Below are 17,818 nucleotides of genomic sequence, written 5' to 3'. Positions count from 1 at the left end.
GTCACCTCCAGGTAAATCAACAGATCGGAGGAGCAGACTTGCAGTTATATTGCCCGTGGGGAGAAAACCACTTAGAATCTTAAGGCTTGAAAATGGTCCAAGCAAACATAACCCTTCCCTTCCACGCAGCACAGCACACACTGAGGGCTTGGCTCTACATCTGGCTCAGATACACAGAGGAAAGTTCAGCCTGCCTCAGAGGGGCACAAATGGAGCAGGCTGCTAGTGAAGGGAAGACAGCAGGTCAGTGGCCTCTGTGAAATGAGTTGGCAGGTCTCAGTACATAGATCTGCTGAGCATGGTATAAGAACTCCTATAGAATAGAATACAATAGCCAAGTAAAGCACCAGGTGGCACCATTCCAGGCAGTCGCTGCTCTTTCCAGGTGGATGGGTTTTATATTTGCTTAAACCTGGGTCGTCGTCCCCCCCAAAACCTCCTACCTGCACAGCTTTCAGTGCAGAATCAGGACCTGCATAGCTCTGTGCCTCAGTTTCCCCAGCTGCAAAATGAAAATAATATGCCACTTAATTACCTTCCGAGGCATTGTGGGGCTTAAGTCATTACTGTTTGTGCAGCCCAACAGAAAGGCAAAGAAATAATAAAAGAAGAAGGAGCGAAGCTCTCAGCACGAGGAAGAGCCTGATCCTGCATATTTTGCCTACTCAAAACACCCTATGGAGTGGAGCAATACAGAAATGCAACAAGTATCGGTTTAGTCTGGGGCTGTTCCATGCAGTATTGTATTCTATTTCAAGTCTTTCTGGATTGTCTATTAATGATGATTTCTGTCACAGTCCAGTCCTGCAAACGGAGGTGAGACAGCTTCCAGGACCAGCCCCTTAATGGGGACAGAGGCTGACCTGGGGTAGCAAGTTGACTAGCAAAGTGCCCATGGCCCATGGAAATCCACAGGAAACTTTTCATTGGCTTCCCTGTGCTTTGGATCAGCGCTTCAGTGAATCGGCCTGTACTGTTCAGAAGAATTGCATTCAAGTCGAACACATCAGGAATCTGCATCAACATACCGCGCCTCCCGTAAGGCGCCTTCCGATACAATTTTACACACATGATTAATATAATGGTTTCAAATCTCACCACTTTTATTGCCCTTTATTGCACTTGTTTTATGCATGGTAGAGAAAGGTTCCTTTAGACCCACGAGCAGATCAGGGTCCAGTGTCCAGTCCTATCTCATTGCAGATATAACCTCTGCGTTACAAAGCAAAACAAAGTATTCAACACTAGCTATTTTGTTCAGTGTCTTCATCTTCTCAAATGTATACAGAATTTTCCCAGAACAGGTGAAAGACACAGATATATCAAAGGGAGACAACAAGACATTTTTAGCAGGTCCAACTGAACCTATATTTCCAGCTTGCTGGACAAAGCATATTCTCTGGAGAGAAGAGGGTCTGGCAGGTCATAGCGTCAAATGTCACTCTCGATGCTTTTTTCTGGCACTGCACGTGATCACATTTAAAAAACAAAACCAGATTAGCACCAGTAGACAACTGATCAACTCTTGTATTTATTAGGAATCCAAATATTGATCACGCCATATCCTGATCCTGCAATCAGACCCACAGACCAGAGCACCTGTGAAGAATCTTGATGTCTGGACTAATGTAACCCTAATTTATGCCCCTTCACCTGCTACGCGAGCAGATCTGATTGTACAAGCAGGCCCTCCAGCAGATGAACCCGTGCTTGCCTTTGGAAAAAGCCTTCTGGTTTTTTTATTCCCCAGATGATGAACCCGTTACACATTTCTTCGCTTTGTTAAAAGCTGACAATGTTCTGCAGTGTGGATCCTGCAGTGGATTCACTCCAGGCTAACATACTGTAACTGAGAGCAGGTTGTGGCCCTCAGTGTCTGGCCCATTTCTATAACACCAGATATTTCACTTATATTTGTCAATTAAGGGGGGAATTTTCAAAAGCTCTCTGCGTTGGCCAAACCCTGCTCCCTTTGAAATCAATGGGAGTTTTGCCACTGGCTTGAATGGAGAGTGGAGTTAGGCCAGTCAAAACTGAGTGCATTTGAAAATCCTACCCTATATATCTAATGACGAGCCTGCCCCATTGTTATGGGGTAACCTAATGACTGACCATACTGCAGTGCACATGAGGATGGTGGAATGGTTCCTGTGGGAGCCTCTTCAGGGGTAAGTGGCTTTCAGATCCCAGCTTTAACTGTTGCATTTAACATAGTTATTGGCTTTTAATTCCCCTGGTTTAAGAGAAAAAAGAAAATATTTGAAAGCCTCTTGAGTAATAAAATCTCATGCTTCAGGGCTGCTGCTGATCACTGATAGGGTCAGGAAGGACACTTCTCGCCAGATCCATCACTGAACATATGATATTATGGGAGGGAAGGGTGCTTCCTTTATTGGATTTAGGGTACTCATAGATCTATGGCTTGCCATAGTTTGGTATGTTGCCCTTTGCTTTGAACAGGTCAGCTTGCCATGGAACCAGCATGTCAGGCGTTCCAGGATGGATGCAATTTAGAAGGCTGATCAAGCTTTTCCCTGGCTGCTATCCATGATAAACAGCAAAGGGATGAAAAGTTAAGGTGGCTTAGAAGGCTGGCGAGGGTTGTCGAGCTGTGCTTATCTGCAGTGAACTTTCCCGAAAGCTCTGCAGTAGGCACAGAAAGGTGCTATCTATGATACCTGCAAAGGTCTCGTGGGCTCATATGTCTCGTTTTCCTCCTGTAGATTTCCCTAGAGATACTGATCCCCACCTCTCGCCAGGCCATGATGGGCATTCCGCAGAGAAATAGTTTAATTTACCTGTATACGATTCTCTTGTCCGCCCCTTGCATGAAATCTCATTAGTTCTGACGAGATTCCAGGATGTGACATCACAAATACCGGAGGCTACATTGCAGCCTGGGTAATCCATGGTATTCGTGATGTGGCCAAAAGATGCATTCTGGAATCACCTCAGAGAAGCAGGAAGTACTGCGAGGCTTTCCAAGAGGGCTAGAAAGAATTTGTAAAGGGTTAGTTCTTATTATGTCCTGCAGTAGCGCTTAGAAGGCAGGGCCCTGCTGTGCTGAGCACCATTTCTCTGTTGAATGCCTCCCACAGCAGCTTGATAAATAATCACACTTACAGAATGCACTTCATCAGTAGATCTCAAGGCATGTTACAAAGATGAGTCACTATCATAATCCTCAGATGGGGAAACTGAGGCATGCCGCATCTGAGCGACTTGCCCAAGCTCACCCAGTGAATCAGTGGCAGAGAGAAGACCGACACCGGGGCTTTGTTGCCCTATTCACATGCCTATGCTGCATACCCTCAGGGCGAGGGCATAAGGGATCTAAATCGCTGCTTAGCTCAGGTTTCATCCTTGATTTGCAGTTCACCTTTATGCACCACTATTAAATTACCCCTTTCCATTTCACACTCACTATTCAACCTGCATTAACCCCCCTTTCACCTGACCAGACATCAATTCCAAGGAGTCTAGCACGGCTGGATCCACCACCTCTGGCTCCTGCCCAGCCAGGACGCCCAACTACTCCAGGGCTGGCAGCTCTAAAGCATAGCAATGTTGAGCTGTTAGCTAGATTCTCATTAAACCAAGTTAAAACCCTGCATGGGGCCCAGCCTACACTCTGGCCTCAGAGAGGCATATCTCCCCTCTAACACTGTCGCCCTTTGCTCTCATTCCACCTCCCCCCACATTGCTTCTGCTCCCTTCTCCCCTGAACCAGCCACATGTTTCTCCCCACCACAGACTGCTGAGCAGCCTCACTCTCTGCACCGCAGATAGTCCTTCCCCCTGGGTGACTGGTCCCTGAGGGCTGCTCCTGTTTCCTCTCCTCTTGTGGGGCAGTGGCTCCTAGGAGAGGCAGCTGGGCTGGTTCTGCTTTGTTTCCAGCCTCTCTAGTTGCTTCCTCGCACTGAGCCTGACACCTGCAGAACAGCTGGAAACCAGCGAGCCCGTGACCAGGGAGCTGTCCGCAAAGCAGCAGCAAGAGCTCTGCACCACCGCCCTGGACTCTGGAGTTCAAACACCCCTGGGGCCCGATCCTGTGAGGTGTGCTCAGACGTACAGTTCTTCACCTGAGCAATGCCCCTGATGTCAGTGGGATTCCTGCGGGGGGCAAAGGCCACTCGCGCCGATGAGGGCCGCGGGATTGGGCCTGCAGGCTGGGTCTAGCGCCAAGCTGGAGCATGTGATGTGCTTTCTACACCAGCGGACTGCCTGCATTTTGAATGTGGGCAGAGGCAGGACCTCCCCTGGCCACAGAGTCAAGTTTAGAACTTGTGCAAACACAGTTTCTGTAACCAGGTTACCAGCAGCAGCTCTGATCGTTTACACTGGAAGAAGTTTAATAACTGATTAATTCCCTTCTCACTCTTCCTACTGCTCGCTTATTTTCCACACCTCCAGGGGGTTGGACTGGATCCCTTTGTTCCAGCACTGACCATCTGCTGAGCACTAAGATGCAACTTACTAAATACATCACTAAATAGCCACTGCCTCCCATGCTGACCCATATCATCCTATTGTTTCCTTGTGCCCCCTTGTCTGCCTGCCTGTCTGTCTCCACCTGTTGTCTTTTGTCTTATATTTAGATTGGAAGCTCCTTGGGGCAGGGACTGTCTTTTTGTTGGTGTTTGTACAGCACCTGGGCCATGATTGCGGCTCCTTGACGCTGCCACAATGCACATAAATACATTAATTATCCTAATTGTTATTAACAGAAGTGTTTTGGACATATAGTAATTTTTCTTTTCTATACAGCAAAGGGACAAAAGTGCCAGATTCCTTAATTATTTCTCACTCAGTTCTTTGGGCCAGAACCTCAGCAGGGGAAAACAGGCATCGCTCATATGATTTCAGTGGTACCGAGCTGATTTAAGCCAGCTGAGGATCTGAGCCGGTGTGGGGTGGGGAGGTATGACTACACTGAAGTCACGGGGTATGAGTGCAACTTGAGTTGCAACTTGCAATCTTTTAATCTAGCCTGGGTAATGACTTGCTGGGTTAGCCCATACTGCCATGGCTGTGCTGCTCTCGCACCAGAGCTAGCTAGCTTGAATCTGTCTAGTCGAGCTGCGACCAACCCTACTGCAGTATAGACATACCTGGGGAGTGTGTAGGCCAAAGAAACCAAAGGATTAATGATACCATGAAAAATATGTCAGAACAAGTACAAATCATTGCAAGAAAAGGCAACGCCAAGCCCACATTGCAACTGTTTGCAGTGTCCAGGTAAGAGCTTAAGCTGGCAGGTAAGAGCCTTAAGAGTTTAAGCAGGACTTACATGAGGTACCTTCCCTCTGCAGGGCATGCATTTCACCCAGCCAGTCCCCCAAAGCAGCCGGAAACAGCTAAGATTTCCCAAGGGTCTGAGAACCTATTTTAAAAAATGATTATTGACCCTTTTTGCTAATATTGAAAATTCTTGGACAAGTTCCATAACAGCTCTCACAGATTCCCAGGCTGTCACACTGTGACCAGCCAGGCTGCCCTCCTGCAGGGTAGAAAACTTCCCTGAAATAATTTCCCAGCCAGTGACCATTGCCCATAACGCAGCATGCCCTCCCCTTTGCACAGACTCTTTGCTTGACAGAACAAAACAATCCGGGAGGTGGTATGCAGTCCAGCTTTCATGTGTGCAGCACCTTGAAACAGCGATCTTTACAAATACAAGCTAGGTTGTGTGGGTAATTTCTGTAATGCTGACGAGTGGAAGTTTTGTCTTTCAAAGCGAGAGAGTGGGTTTCTCCTGGACAGTGTCCTACCAACACAGACTAAGCAAAAACCAAACTAAAATGACAATTACCTGGCACAGGGCCCGATCCTGATTCACTTAGTGCTGAGCACACATAACTCTGGTGGCTGGTGAACTGCACCTCCCAGGATCAGGCCCAGCATTAGAATACTTTGTTCTGTGCATCAAGAAACAGCTCAGCAGTTATGGATGAGAGGCTGCTAGGCTAAATCCTGGTCCCTTTGAAATCAATAGCAAAACTCCCATTGACTTCACAAGCACCAGGATGGTCAGGGCTGGTTACATTTAATTAGTCTGGCTACTGCATTCTGCATTCTCATTAGAAACCAATGAGATGAACAGGAAGTGATGTGCACCGTGCCGTCTTCTTGGTGCAATGTTACCTCTGATTTGCTTCGGAAGCCCAAACATCTGGACAAGGGGAGCAAAGTGTAACCAGCGGGGTCAGGCAGTGGGCCTCTCTCCTTTTCCACCACATCTTGGGGACTGGTGTAGGCTTGACTTGTTTTCAAGTACGAATGTTCAGAAATAAATACGCAATATACATTCATTGAGGGAAACCCACTTTTAACCCTCGTGTGCTGCATGTTCATTTGGGTGAGGGTCTTACATCCGGAACAAGGGCCCTTTCTCTGGCATGGAAGGACTGGAACTTGTAGCTGGGGAGAATAAAGGCTGATTAGGGCTAGGACTTGAATTCATCCCAGTAGGAATATAATATAAACTCTCCATGTAGTTGCAGTCAGTGGCTTGAGTAGCTGGTGGAGCTTCGCCTTTTGGACTAGGGCTGAAGGTTTCAGTTACATTTGTATTTTCTTGACCGGGCTGTTGATTTGGCAGATCGGGATGGACAGATGGCATTGCCACAGGAGGAGGAGGAAACCCTGGGAATCCCGGATATGGTATGTAGGGAGGTCCGTAAACCCCTGGATTCATGACCAATGGGTTAAAAGGAGATGGGTAAAGCCTACTATGTGATGCCAAGGGGACTGGGGGTATCAACACTTCAAGGTACTGGCCTGTCTCTGGGTCATAGAGCATTTTCAGCTGCGGCTGTCTGGGAGGTTCCATGTAGTAGCACTTCCCGCTGTCTGGATCAATGAGCATTTTCCTGTGAGCCTGGGGCTGGGGAGCAAAAGACCTGGTGGGGCTAGGGACACTTCTACTGCCTGGTGAAACACCGTTGTTCCTCCTCAAGAAATTGGGTGAGTCGTTGACTCTGTGATGGGGCTGAACATGGCTTGGCCGGTCATTCACGGAGTGGTCTGCGGCTGCCTTGCCCTCTGGCGCTTTCAACTGTGGAGACTCATTGCTTATTGTGCTCACGGGTGCTTCCCCGCCTGGCTGGAAGAACACATTGGAACTGATCAAAGTGTGGTCTGGATGGGAGGGCACTAAGGGCTTAGAAGCTGCTTCGGGTTTTTGGGCTTTCATGGGAATTGTTAAATAGTTGGCATTCTCAGCATGGGTGGCTGTGAAATATTGCTCGTTTCCTGCCTGCTGTCTGTTCAAGTGATCCCAATTCTCCCTCTGATCTTGGAGCTTTCCAGCTGGTGGTGATGGTGCAGCAGAAGGAACTCCTGGTAGTCTGGTTTCTTCACTGTATTCCTTTGATCTCAAGGAGGCATTGGAATTGGCACACTCTGGAGACATGCGGGTTGCTGGCACAAACACCTGGCTATCCAACGGCCTGGGGGTATCAAACATTTTATTCTGGGCCTTCTGCTGATACGAACTGTTAACAGACTGATTGTTTGCTGGTGTGTTTGTGTGGGATGTTTGGGTACTTGTCACTGTTGGCTTTATGGGCTGTAGATGTCTGTAGCCTTCCTTGGTCTGTTCAGAGACATTGTTTTCTTCTTTTGGACTGACAGAAAAGTCTTGACTGTCACAAGGTGTCAGTGAAATGATCTCAGTGGATAAATCCTTCTGAAATGGCCACTCAGGCTCCTTGTGGGCGTGAGCCTCCTGAAAATGACCTGGCATGGCGGTTTTGCGATTGATGTCAGTGTGGTTCTTGGTGTCCTTAGGAGAGGCTGAAGATTGAAACAGAACAGCTTTGCTTTTTTCTAGCGAGTTGCAATTAGCTTGTGTCGATGAGTCTTTCGTAGCTCTTCCATCCGAAGCTGAGTAAGTTGGAGCAAGGAAGTGGTCAGCTTGTGTTCTGTGTGGATGCTTGGAAAGAGAACTGTTGACTTTAATATTAAGCTGGGATTCCATCTGAGGTGCTTTCCTCGTGGCTTTGGAACATGGTGTTACATTTAGCTCACTCCTCTCGTAACACACTGGTTTATTTTCAGGCTTTAGCTGGGGTTCTTCATTCCCAGCTACAACCTTCTTCTTGGACTGAATTTGAGTGATGTGGATGGGAGATTCACCCACTGCAGTGCATTTGTTTTCGGTAAGACTGACAGGTTCATCCACGTGGGGCTTAGTGACGGGGTTTAAAGCGGCATTGTGTTGCCGGTCACTCGCTCTCTGATCTGGTATGGAAAGCGCTGACACATCTAAGTTCAACTGCTGCTCCTGGTTTTTTCCATGTGAACGGGTCTTCGTTTGCACATCATCTTTGCGACACACTGAGGTGCAGTGTATAAACAGAGGGGAGGTTGCAGTGGACTCCTTTGTTGATAGGCTTATGCTATCCCCACTGTTGGTTTCTTGGTCTATATTGAAGCTGTCTGAAGATTTAAAGCACAAGTTATAGGTGTTCTTAACTAACTTTCTGACGTCCCTGGGCTGATGTATTCGCCCCCTCCCTTTACTCTCTGTCTTCTTGGCCTCTTGAGCACGCGATGCTTCAGGGGGGCTGCTTTTCCCATCGCTGCGTGATCTGCAGGAAGTGGGCAAAATGAGAGAGGAATACTTGGTGCTCTGCACTGCTGCTGGCCTCTTCTCCTCGGCACCTCCCTCCGGAGTCAGCTGCCTGGAGACATTCAGCATCTTCTGCTGCTGCTCGGGTTTGCTCTGTGGGATCAGTTTCATCTCCTGTGTTGTGGATGTGAAGATGTTCCTGGCTGGATCCCTGGGCACCACCAAACTTTTTGGCTTGAAGGAGACCTTCTCCTCTTTCCATGACGCGTGCTTGTTCTTGCTGATCGCTCGCTGCTTCAAACTGGGCCATGGCTTTTGTGCTTTGGAAAACGTCGGGGCAACACCCAAGCCTTTCACCTCAGCCTGCTTGGATTCAAACAGGGCACGAGCTCTCCAGTATTCTTTCCTCTCTCTGGCAACCTGCTTCCTGCAGTCGCCTGAATCCCTGTTCACGCCATCTGCCAAGATGGGGAGTGGCTTGGACTGGGTGGCTTCTTGAGACTTCAGTCTTTCATTCAGCTCGTTGAACGTCTTTTTCAGCTTGCAGACATTTTCCCTTTGCTGCTCGTTCAGCACTACCCCTTTGGTTGGCCGCATGGCATCAGTGCTTTCTTGGCTCATTGACTCAGACCTTTCGCTCATTGAATGACTCTGCAGATCTTCAGCTGAACAGCTGCAGTCGGACTTGGACAGAGAACTTGACTTCCCTTCCGTGAAATCCCCCACGAGGTCTGTACTTACGGAGGATGGTACAGAAGAGATCGAGCTGCCCTGCATCGATTTCTGCTCCATTCTGATCCTCTGCTCGTACTGCATTTTCTTGGCCAGCACATTTTTCACCAGGCAGGAGGCCATCCTGGTTTTGCTGTACGAGTCGTCTAATGACGCTGTTCTCAGAAACTGTTTGTAGTTTATCCTGAATTCATTGCTGATGGTCCTGCCCTTTGGGCAGGGGTCGTTCCTGGGTGCTGCAAAGGGCTGCTGGTCAGCGCAGTCCCCTGCTCTGAGGAAATTCATCTCATTCCTGTCTCTCTGCTTGAGCTGGATCTGCCGCTTGGGCACGGTCCTCTTTTTGGAGTGGCCCTTTTTGCCGTCGGCGCTTTCCAGCACCACATCAACGCACTCGAACGGGTCCTTCCCGAATGAGTAACTGGGCGGATCTTTTTCTGGGACTTGGCTGGCAGCTGGGAATTGTCTGCTGCCCTTTGCCTGGCTGACCACCTCTGCTTTTCTCAGCTCATTACGCGTTGACCACCTGTTCATTCCATTACTGTCTTCTGACAAGGAATTGGACAAGCTAGACGATGTCCTGTTACTAGAACTGTACATATGTAGGGAACCACCGTGAGGGCACGAGAGGCTCCGGAACGACAGAGCAGTGAGCTTCTGAACTTCATTATCAGCCTCTTCGGAGTCGCTCCCAGCACTGGAGTTGTCAGCGTAATACTGGGGGCAGGGGGCCTTGCTAATCACAGGAGCTCTGCTGCCCTTCGTATTGCGCTCTTTGAGGAACATCTCCTTGGGTTTCGGTGCATTGAATCGTAAAGGCGAATCCAAATATTTAGACCCACTGTCTCCAGGCTGCAGCTCTCTTGTGGCTAGCCCCATCCTGCTGCTGTACCCTGGAACAGAGCTATTCTTAGCAGGGCCCGTGATTGACATCTGAACCTGTTGCTTCTCCTTGGCACTGAGGTAGTCTCTGTATCTGCAAACTTGATTGCTTGCTGCACACTCCCTGCCTGCCTGGGGGCTAAATGTTCTCTCAGCTGAGGTTGTTAAACTCCCCCCTGAAGCCTGGCTTCTATTTAAAGCTGAATGAACTACGGCCATAGAGGCAGCAGCACAAATATCACCAGCCTCTTTGCTATTTTTATCAGGCAGCTCCCATGTGGCTTTGTCAAAATCACTTGGTGTCCCATGTAGTTGCTCAGCTGGGTCCTCAGAAGTGCCCCTCCAAAAACCTTTCAGGCCAGCCAGGCTCTGTTCAGAAAGGCTCACCGGTGCAGTTTTGTTCTTGCGATGCAGATCGCTTTCATCAGCTGGGTCACCATCAGGCGGCTGGGTTAACAGAGTGTCCCCTTCATCTTCCAGAGATTCCACGCAGTCCTTAAAACTCTCCGCCGCCTCTGAGCACAGAGCAGTGTGGTAAGAAGAAACAGAGGAGTCCGATGTGTCCTTTAGGGAGTCCCCTTGGGACTGGCTAGGTGTGTGGCTGTTCTTTTCTGAAGCAGCTTCGTTGCATTCAGAGTCACTGAAGATCCCCTCCCCACTTAATCCATCAGGCTCAGGGGGCTGCCCTGGCCTAGAGAACTGGACAGTATTTCTTTTCACTGCGGGGATCATTTTTTATTCCCTGCAGCACATGCTAGGTTCAGAGGGGTCCATTTGAAACAATGCAACTCAGGCTCCACTTTATATTTGGTGGAGCTGGTGCTATTTCCCCTGAGACTTGAGAACCTGATCTTCTCCGGGGGCTCGTTTTCCATCCCCGCTGTTTGATACGGTCATAATAAAGAGCAAAACCCTGATCACATGCACATTATAGGTTGCCAGCCTAGGAAAGGAGAAACAAACAGATATCATATGCTAGCAGCACGACCGACAATAACTGGCCAGAGCTAAGGTATCAGTGATTTATTTTTGTTTTCAAGCAACGCAACTGAATGAAAAGTTCAGCTCGACCATACGTGTTCAGGAAGCAGTTCCGAAATGCAGCCAGCTATAAACTATGCTCTGAGAAACAGCTGTGAGATGCAGCCCTAGCAAAATGCCAGCATGGTTCTCATGCACTGACTGCTCAGCTGCGAGGTACTGGGGGAGGCAGCACCCTTTCCATAATCTAACAGGTCTCTGCCTAGATGGCCCCTTTAATGTGCGGTGCTTTAGTGGCCGCCCTCCCAAAAACGGCCAGGATGCTGAGAACAATACTAAACATCCATGAATAAATCAGAGATAAAGATCATAGTATCATAGAAATGCAGGTCTTGACGGGACTTTGAGAGATCGTCTAGTCCAGCCCCCCGCACTGAGGCAGGACCAAGTAAAGTTAGACAATCCTTGACAGATGTTTGTCCAACCTGTTCTGAAAAACCTCCAGTGATGGGGATTCACAACCTTCCTTGGAAGCCTGTTCCAGAGCTTAACTAGCCTTCTGGTTAGTTTTTCCTAATATCTAACCTAAATCTCCCCTGCTGCAGATCAAGCCCATTACTTCTTGTCCTACCTTCAGTGGACATGGAGAACCATTGATCACCATCCTTTTTATAACAGCCCGTAGCATATTTGAAGACTGTTATCCAGTTCCCCCATCAGTCTTCTTTTCTCAGGACTGAACATGCCCAGGTTTTTTATGTTACAAACAAGCGTTCACAAAAAAGTTCCCTTTATTATGAGTATTAGATACTCAGGTCCAAGGGGTTTGGATGCCCGATTCCCATTAAAATTAACAGGAACCAGGCATCTCTCAACCCCCCTAGACTGTTCTGAAAGCCTTAGCCTCAAAATTCATTCTGTAACAACACAAGCCCCTTAAAGCTGGATCATTTCCAGCTGTACTTTTCAAGTAAATTATTAAAATGTTTTATTAGTGAAAAAATCTGAGCCCTTTGGGGCAGCTCTTGTGCCGTGTAATATCACTGCAGGGTGAAATTTTCCAAAGCACCTAAGTGACTTAGATCCATATCTAGATTTTAAAGCCAGAAGGGATCGTTGTGATCGCCTAGTCTGACCTCCTGCATAACACAGGCCATAGAACTTCCCTGAATTAATTCCTGTTTCAATTCCAGTAGCTGTGGCAGATCTAGAGCATATTTTGATGTATTGAGGGCTGTACTGGAATTTCACGCTATCGCTTTAAGACTGTGGGGGGCTTTTTAGTCCTGCTGGCAGGCTAGGGGGCTCGGTAAGGAAGCCTCAAAGTGTACGATCAGAGTCAGTCTGAAAAGGTTGAGTTTAAGGAAAGGTGGGGTGAGTTGTGCCTCTCTCTGCCTTACAGAGCAGCCTGTTTTCTCTCTCTTGGTTTTTGGGATCAAGTGTGTACTCATTCTGAATTTTAAGACAGAAAGTAGTGGTATGTTGCAAGCTTCCAGCAAGAGTATGCATATTTTTTATCTAACTTCGCAGTGTGCGTGCCGTGAACATAACACACAGCTTTTAGAGAAAGACCCAGTCTTGATTGAAAGATTTCTAGTGATGGAGAATCCACCACAACTCTCTCCAGAGGATTTAGGCACCTAGGTGCAGATTTTAAAGGGGTTTAGGTGCCTAACTCCCACTGAGAATTAGGGGTCTATAAACCTTTGAGGATCTGGCTGTTAGGTGCCAAAGTACTATTGACTTTTAATGAGATTTAGGCCTTGAAGTGCACAAGGTGCTTTTGAAAAAACCTGAGTATAATTATAATACTAATGATGGTTAATCATAGATAAGCACTTTCATTAATCAACAGGCTGAGTTTCATTTTTGCCTTTCAAAAGAATACCCAGTAGGGAGAAAGACCCTCTCACAAGCAAGCAGTGCCATTAGCTGAGCTTTTCTCATTTTCATCCAGCAAATTGATTTTACTGAGTATCAGCACCTTCATAGGTATGTCCTCCTAATGCTAATCTGTAGCCCGAGGGTTCCCAAGTGCATATTTATTTTGCAACTATCATTGTGGGATTGCACTCAAAACTGCACAGACAGTGAAGAAAGTAATTTCAGTGTGAACGATTGTTATTGATTAATAAGAATGTATTGATACATCTCAGTGTTACAGAGATCTGGCCTCGGCCTGCCAAACCTTACTCGGGTAAGTAGTGGTTGCTCATGCAGGCAGGCCCTTTGGAGTGAATGGCTTGTGTGTAAGGATTACTCATCTGAGGAGGGATTTTTTACGATCAAGCCAGAGGCAGGATTACAGAGGCAGGTAGAAACAGGCCCTGTGCTGGGAATGTGACAGATCCCTTTACAAACAGCAGTTCAGAACCAGCTTCTCAGGGAGGGCCTGGATGGCGTTTTAAAATTACAGATGCTTGGCAAACTGGCCCGCCAGGACCACTGCTCTGTCTCTAGAGAGACAGAACGCAGCTATCGATTGTACATGGAGGAAATGTTTCATTTGGAAGGAGATATTGACTTAACACCTCTGGATTAGCTCATACCCATGACCTCCCCCGACTGCTCAGGCCCAGACCCTTCCTGGCCCTACAGGGTCTGCATGGAGGGCAGGGTCCAAGGAGATCCTGAGTGAGGGCCAGGCAGAATTACAGTCCCCGAGCGCAGGCCAGAGCCCAAAGGAGTGGAGACACCTTGAGAAGAGGCGGCAACAGGGCTCCATCTCCCATCCCCCACTATTTTGTGTCGAGTGGGTACACTGGCTGTGTGCAGGGGCATTCTTCTTACTTGAGGCAAAATGCCTCTCATTCAGGGCTTAGAAAAAACAACAATTATTTTTCATGGGAAATGTTGAAAATTTTTCATTAAAATGGTTTTTTTTTAAACCAGTGAAAGTTTTGTTGGGTTTCCAACAAAAAACGGAACCCCCCTCCCCCCTCCAAATGTGCGGGTTTTGATAAACAATTTTCAGTAAAACATGTTCAGTTTTCAAAAACAAGAATGAGACAATCTCTACCAAAGCCCACAATACTTTTTGCTGATATTTTTTCAATTTCCGGGTTTCTCAATGAAAAACTGGCCAATTTTGAGCAAAATAATTTTTTTTAATGAAAAAATGTTTTAATGAAACAATATCCAGCTGCTCCAAGGGGGCAGTGCCTGTCCCTTGCTGTGGATTTTGCTTACAAGCCACATCAAACCCGCCATTAGTCTGTGTTGCTTCCACTGAAGGCCGGGGGATAGTTTGCCATTGATTTCAAGGGGAGCAGGAGTAGGGCCATTAGTTCTGTAGTCAGGAAAAACTCTCATTGTTTGCAATGGGAACAGGATCGGGCCCTAGGAGAGGCGCATGGGATCTGGCCCTTAGATAGCTCAGAACAGGATAAAAGTTGGACTCAAAGCCTCAATCTGAACCCTGCTGGACGCTGAGGTCATTTGGATCCAGATCCAGGGCTGAACCCTGCAATTCAAACCCATCTCTAAACCGGAGGGTCACTTTGAGTTGTATTTATTTCCCTTTCTCTAAGAGATGAAGGATAACAGAGCAGCTGCCTTTTTGCAGCTCAGGGCACCCTTGGCAATATTTATAAATACAAGTATTATCACTACGGATCCTTTGGTTTTCTCTCGCTCCCCCAACCAGTAATGGCCTGACAAAAAGCAGGCACTGGGACTCCCCTCCACCCCACCAAAAAAAGCCAGGCAATAGATATGTTTTGCAGCATGCAAGGACAACAGATGTAGATGCTTTTGGACCAAGTTCTCAAGTTGAGGGCCCTTGCAGACAACACCCTGCTAGGACCCCCCTCTTTTTTTATATGTGGGGATCTCTGGCTTATTTTGCCTAGGCACTGACAGAAGGAAATCCACAGTTAAAATCAGTTGCACCAGGATCATTTATTTAATGTGGCTTTTCTGCATCGCTCATTTCAGAGATGCCTTTCTCCCCTCGCCCCTCCCCCCGTCCTCTGAAGACAAAACTCTATTCACAAGTGACTGCTAAATTAAGAAGGTTAAAATTACCTTTGGAAGTACTCAGGGTACTGTGGCAAGTAACGTGTGTTCTTGTGAGCATTTCAGTGTCCAGATGCCAAAGGCTTTACCCAGCTCCCCGAACATCAGTACCATAGTGAAATAAAGCTGAGACTGTTAAGAGTACATCTGACACTGACTTAGACAGTCATGTCATAGCAGAGGGATCCAACCACACCATTCCCAAAGTGGGTGCCAAACTTGTCTCAATGCCAAGAATGTATTCTGTCTCTGCAGAGCTTGAAACCAAATCTGCCTTTGGAGCAGACAGCTCCAAGCTCATCCATGTTTAGAAAAAGTTGCGTGAAGAAAGATCTTCTTGATTGGGTTCAAAGCACGTGAATCTGCATCTGAACATCAATGAGACTATGCAGAAGTGTCAGCTTCATAGCTATAAAATCAGATGTACTAGACTGGTCTTACTGGAGATTATGATCTGGGTTGTTGTTGTTTGTTAATATAGATCAGCAAAATAACAGCGGCAGGTGCTGATGCATCAGAGCTGTGCCAGATTTAGAAGTAACTGGAGACTCCTGTTCAATTGAGTTCACATAGGGGACTAAATATAACTCTTAGCAATTAAAAAAAGACGTTACTAGAAATAACTGTCAGGGTGATTAACTCTTCTGTATTCAAACAAACTGCAAATTGTTTGCTTTGCTTGGTCACCGGGTTATTTTAGGTGCAGCCTTTGGGGCCTGACCCTCCAGGGTGCTGAAGTCTATGGGAGTTGACGGAGCTCATCAGTTTGAAGCAGGATCTTCAGAATCAGGGCTACATACTCAGCCAACTCTTACTGGAGGAGTCGCCTCCTGCAGTCAATTCCTTTGCCAGAGACATGCCTGGAGCCTGACAGACATGCTAGCCGCAGTGAACTGTATTGTATGGTTGTAGGAAGGGATTTTCAGACATCTGCGTAATTTGGGTTTGAAAATCCCTGTTCTGAAGCATACGTTTGGGGCACCTGGTCCTTATGAGAATGTCCTATAGATTTTAACAAGGAAGGAATTAAGAAGTTTCTATAGAAAGGACTCTCAAACCTACAGAGCTTAATAGCGAATAAGGTCCTTTCCATAGTTTTTTTAAACCGTCCTATAGAATTCTGTAGCAGGGATAGAATTCCCTATTAAAGTCTGTGGGATGGTATGACAAGCACTATAGAAAGTTGATTTTCCTCTATGAAACTCTACAAGAAATGTCCAGAAAGGACAATAAGCTAAAGCAACCAGATCATTATTGACACTGTTCTTTTGGTATTTTTCACCCAATCATTATTATTTTACATCCAAATAGTTGTATTATTTTTTAAGACTAGAGAAACAGATCCTGCAGGAGCTCAATGCACTGAAGGCCTGCAGTGGGTTGGGCCCATGATGCATAATGACAATAGGTTAATAAAGCTAAATGACAGAGCAGCATTATGCCCTTGTCTTGCTCAGCCTAGCAGAGGAGTAAGGCACCTCACAGCTTTGCTCAGCCTACCTGGGTCCAGGGTTTCTGAGACTATGGTGACGAGGGCCATGTAAGCACACGACAGACAGACCGATTGAGCCTGGTGTGGGATGGAGCCCCATACCCTCTGCAATTCTCGTGGGTAAGGAAGTGTGAGAGGAGAAGCAGAGCCAAAGCTCCCAACCACTCCCCTGAGAGTGGCTGGTCAGACATAATGAGGGAGTAAGCTGCAGCCTAAGGAACCAGGAAGGGAAATGTGCCTCTGAGGGCAGTCTCTGCAGCATAGGACCTCCCTAGGCTGCTTCTGGGGGTAAGGCGTGGTGTCATTTATGAATCTCACCTTGCTCAGGTCTCAGTCTGAAGGTACAATCTAGCCCACAGTAAACCTGCCATAAATAAGAAACACCTATTCTGATTGGCCATCAGTCTCCACTCACAAAACAGCCTTGAGCTGCTGGAATCCTTCTGGCTTCGGAGGACACAAGTCAATGAGAGTGTGTGAGCCCATATTACCATCTAGCTTTATCAAAAAGCTGCAGAGCTCTAAACATGGGCGCGCCAGAGCGAGATCTGTAAACCCGGGCTCCAGACGGCAGCCACTTTGAATGCCCCAAACTCACAAAGCCCTCGCTCACTTCTCGAGGTGGTGGGAAGGCGCAGATACACCAAGTGTGGCCAGGGAAACAGAGGAAGCGACTAAGCAGAAGGCATATGAAAGGCCCATAAACCACCCGGGGCAGTGCCACACAAGGACGCATGTACGACTAAACGAGTTGGTCGCAGGATCTGTCCATGCAGCTCAGCCCTTTAAAGATCTCCACTATTCTGGGGGCAGCCTGGGCAGGCAGCTAAGCATAGACAAAGAGAGCCATGCTGGAGTCGAAAAAAAAGACAAGCTTGGAGGAAAACCACAGGCCTAAATCCTATTGATCTCTGCTGCATCCTAGTAAAGAAGACACCTTAAAAAGGCAGCTCTGAGTCTGAGTGCCCTGCACACCCGTTTCCTTAGGTTTCTTTCAGAGTCAATTAACAAGGTGTCACGCTCGTCCTAGGATCTCAGAGCCCCTTGCAAACATCCAGTAATTTTTGAGAAGGAGGCCAGACCAGCATCAGTAAGACCCCATCCCAGAGCAAGCCCAAATGCCCTTCAGCGCAGGCGGCAAG

At 47.4% G+C, this 17,818-nt stretch overlaps 2 protein-coding genes across 4 annotated transcripts in view; both read right to left on the bottom strand.

Moving 5' to 3' along the window:
- Positions 1–1,073: 1,073 nt before the first annotated feature.
- Positions 1,074–11,063, bottom strand: LOC135972072 (uncharacterized protein C4orf54 homolog). Its single transcript, XM_065555864.1, has one exon. The coding sequence runs from the start codon at positions 10,916–10,918 to the stop codon at positions 6,368–6,370; it is 4,551 nt and encodes a 1,516-aa protein (XP_065411936.1). The 5' UTR covers positions 10,919–11,063; the 3' UTR covers positions 1,074–6,367.
- SPATA24 (spermatogenesis associated 24) overlaps positions 1,294–17,818 on the bottom strand; it is a 32,413-nt gene continuing 15,888 nt past the window's right edge. For 2 of the 3 annotated variants that reach the window (XM_065555874.1, XM_065555876.1), the window contains exon 7: positions 1,294–1,463. In XM_065555874.1, the coding sequence (XP_065411946.1) occupies positions 1,432–1,463 (32 nt within the window). In that variant the 3' untranslated portion in view covers positions 1,294–1,431. Of the gene's footprint in view, positions 1,464–11,088; positions 11,130–17,818 lie in introns of those variants that run through there. The other variant, XM_065555875.1, reaches the window with a different exon arrangement.

This window comes from Chrysemys picta, chromosome 8 (assembly GCF_011386835.1).
Source record: "Chrysemys picta bellii isolate R12L10 chromosome 8, ASM1138683v2, whole genome shotgun sequence".
Classification (NCBI taxonomy): Eukaryota; Metazoa; Chordata; order Testudines; family Emydidae; genus Chrysemys; species Chrysemys picta.
The sequence above is the reverse complement of the archived record's forward strand: the minus strand, read 5'-3'. Positions and strand labels throughout refer to the sequence as shown.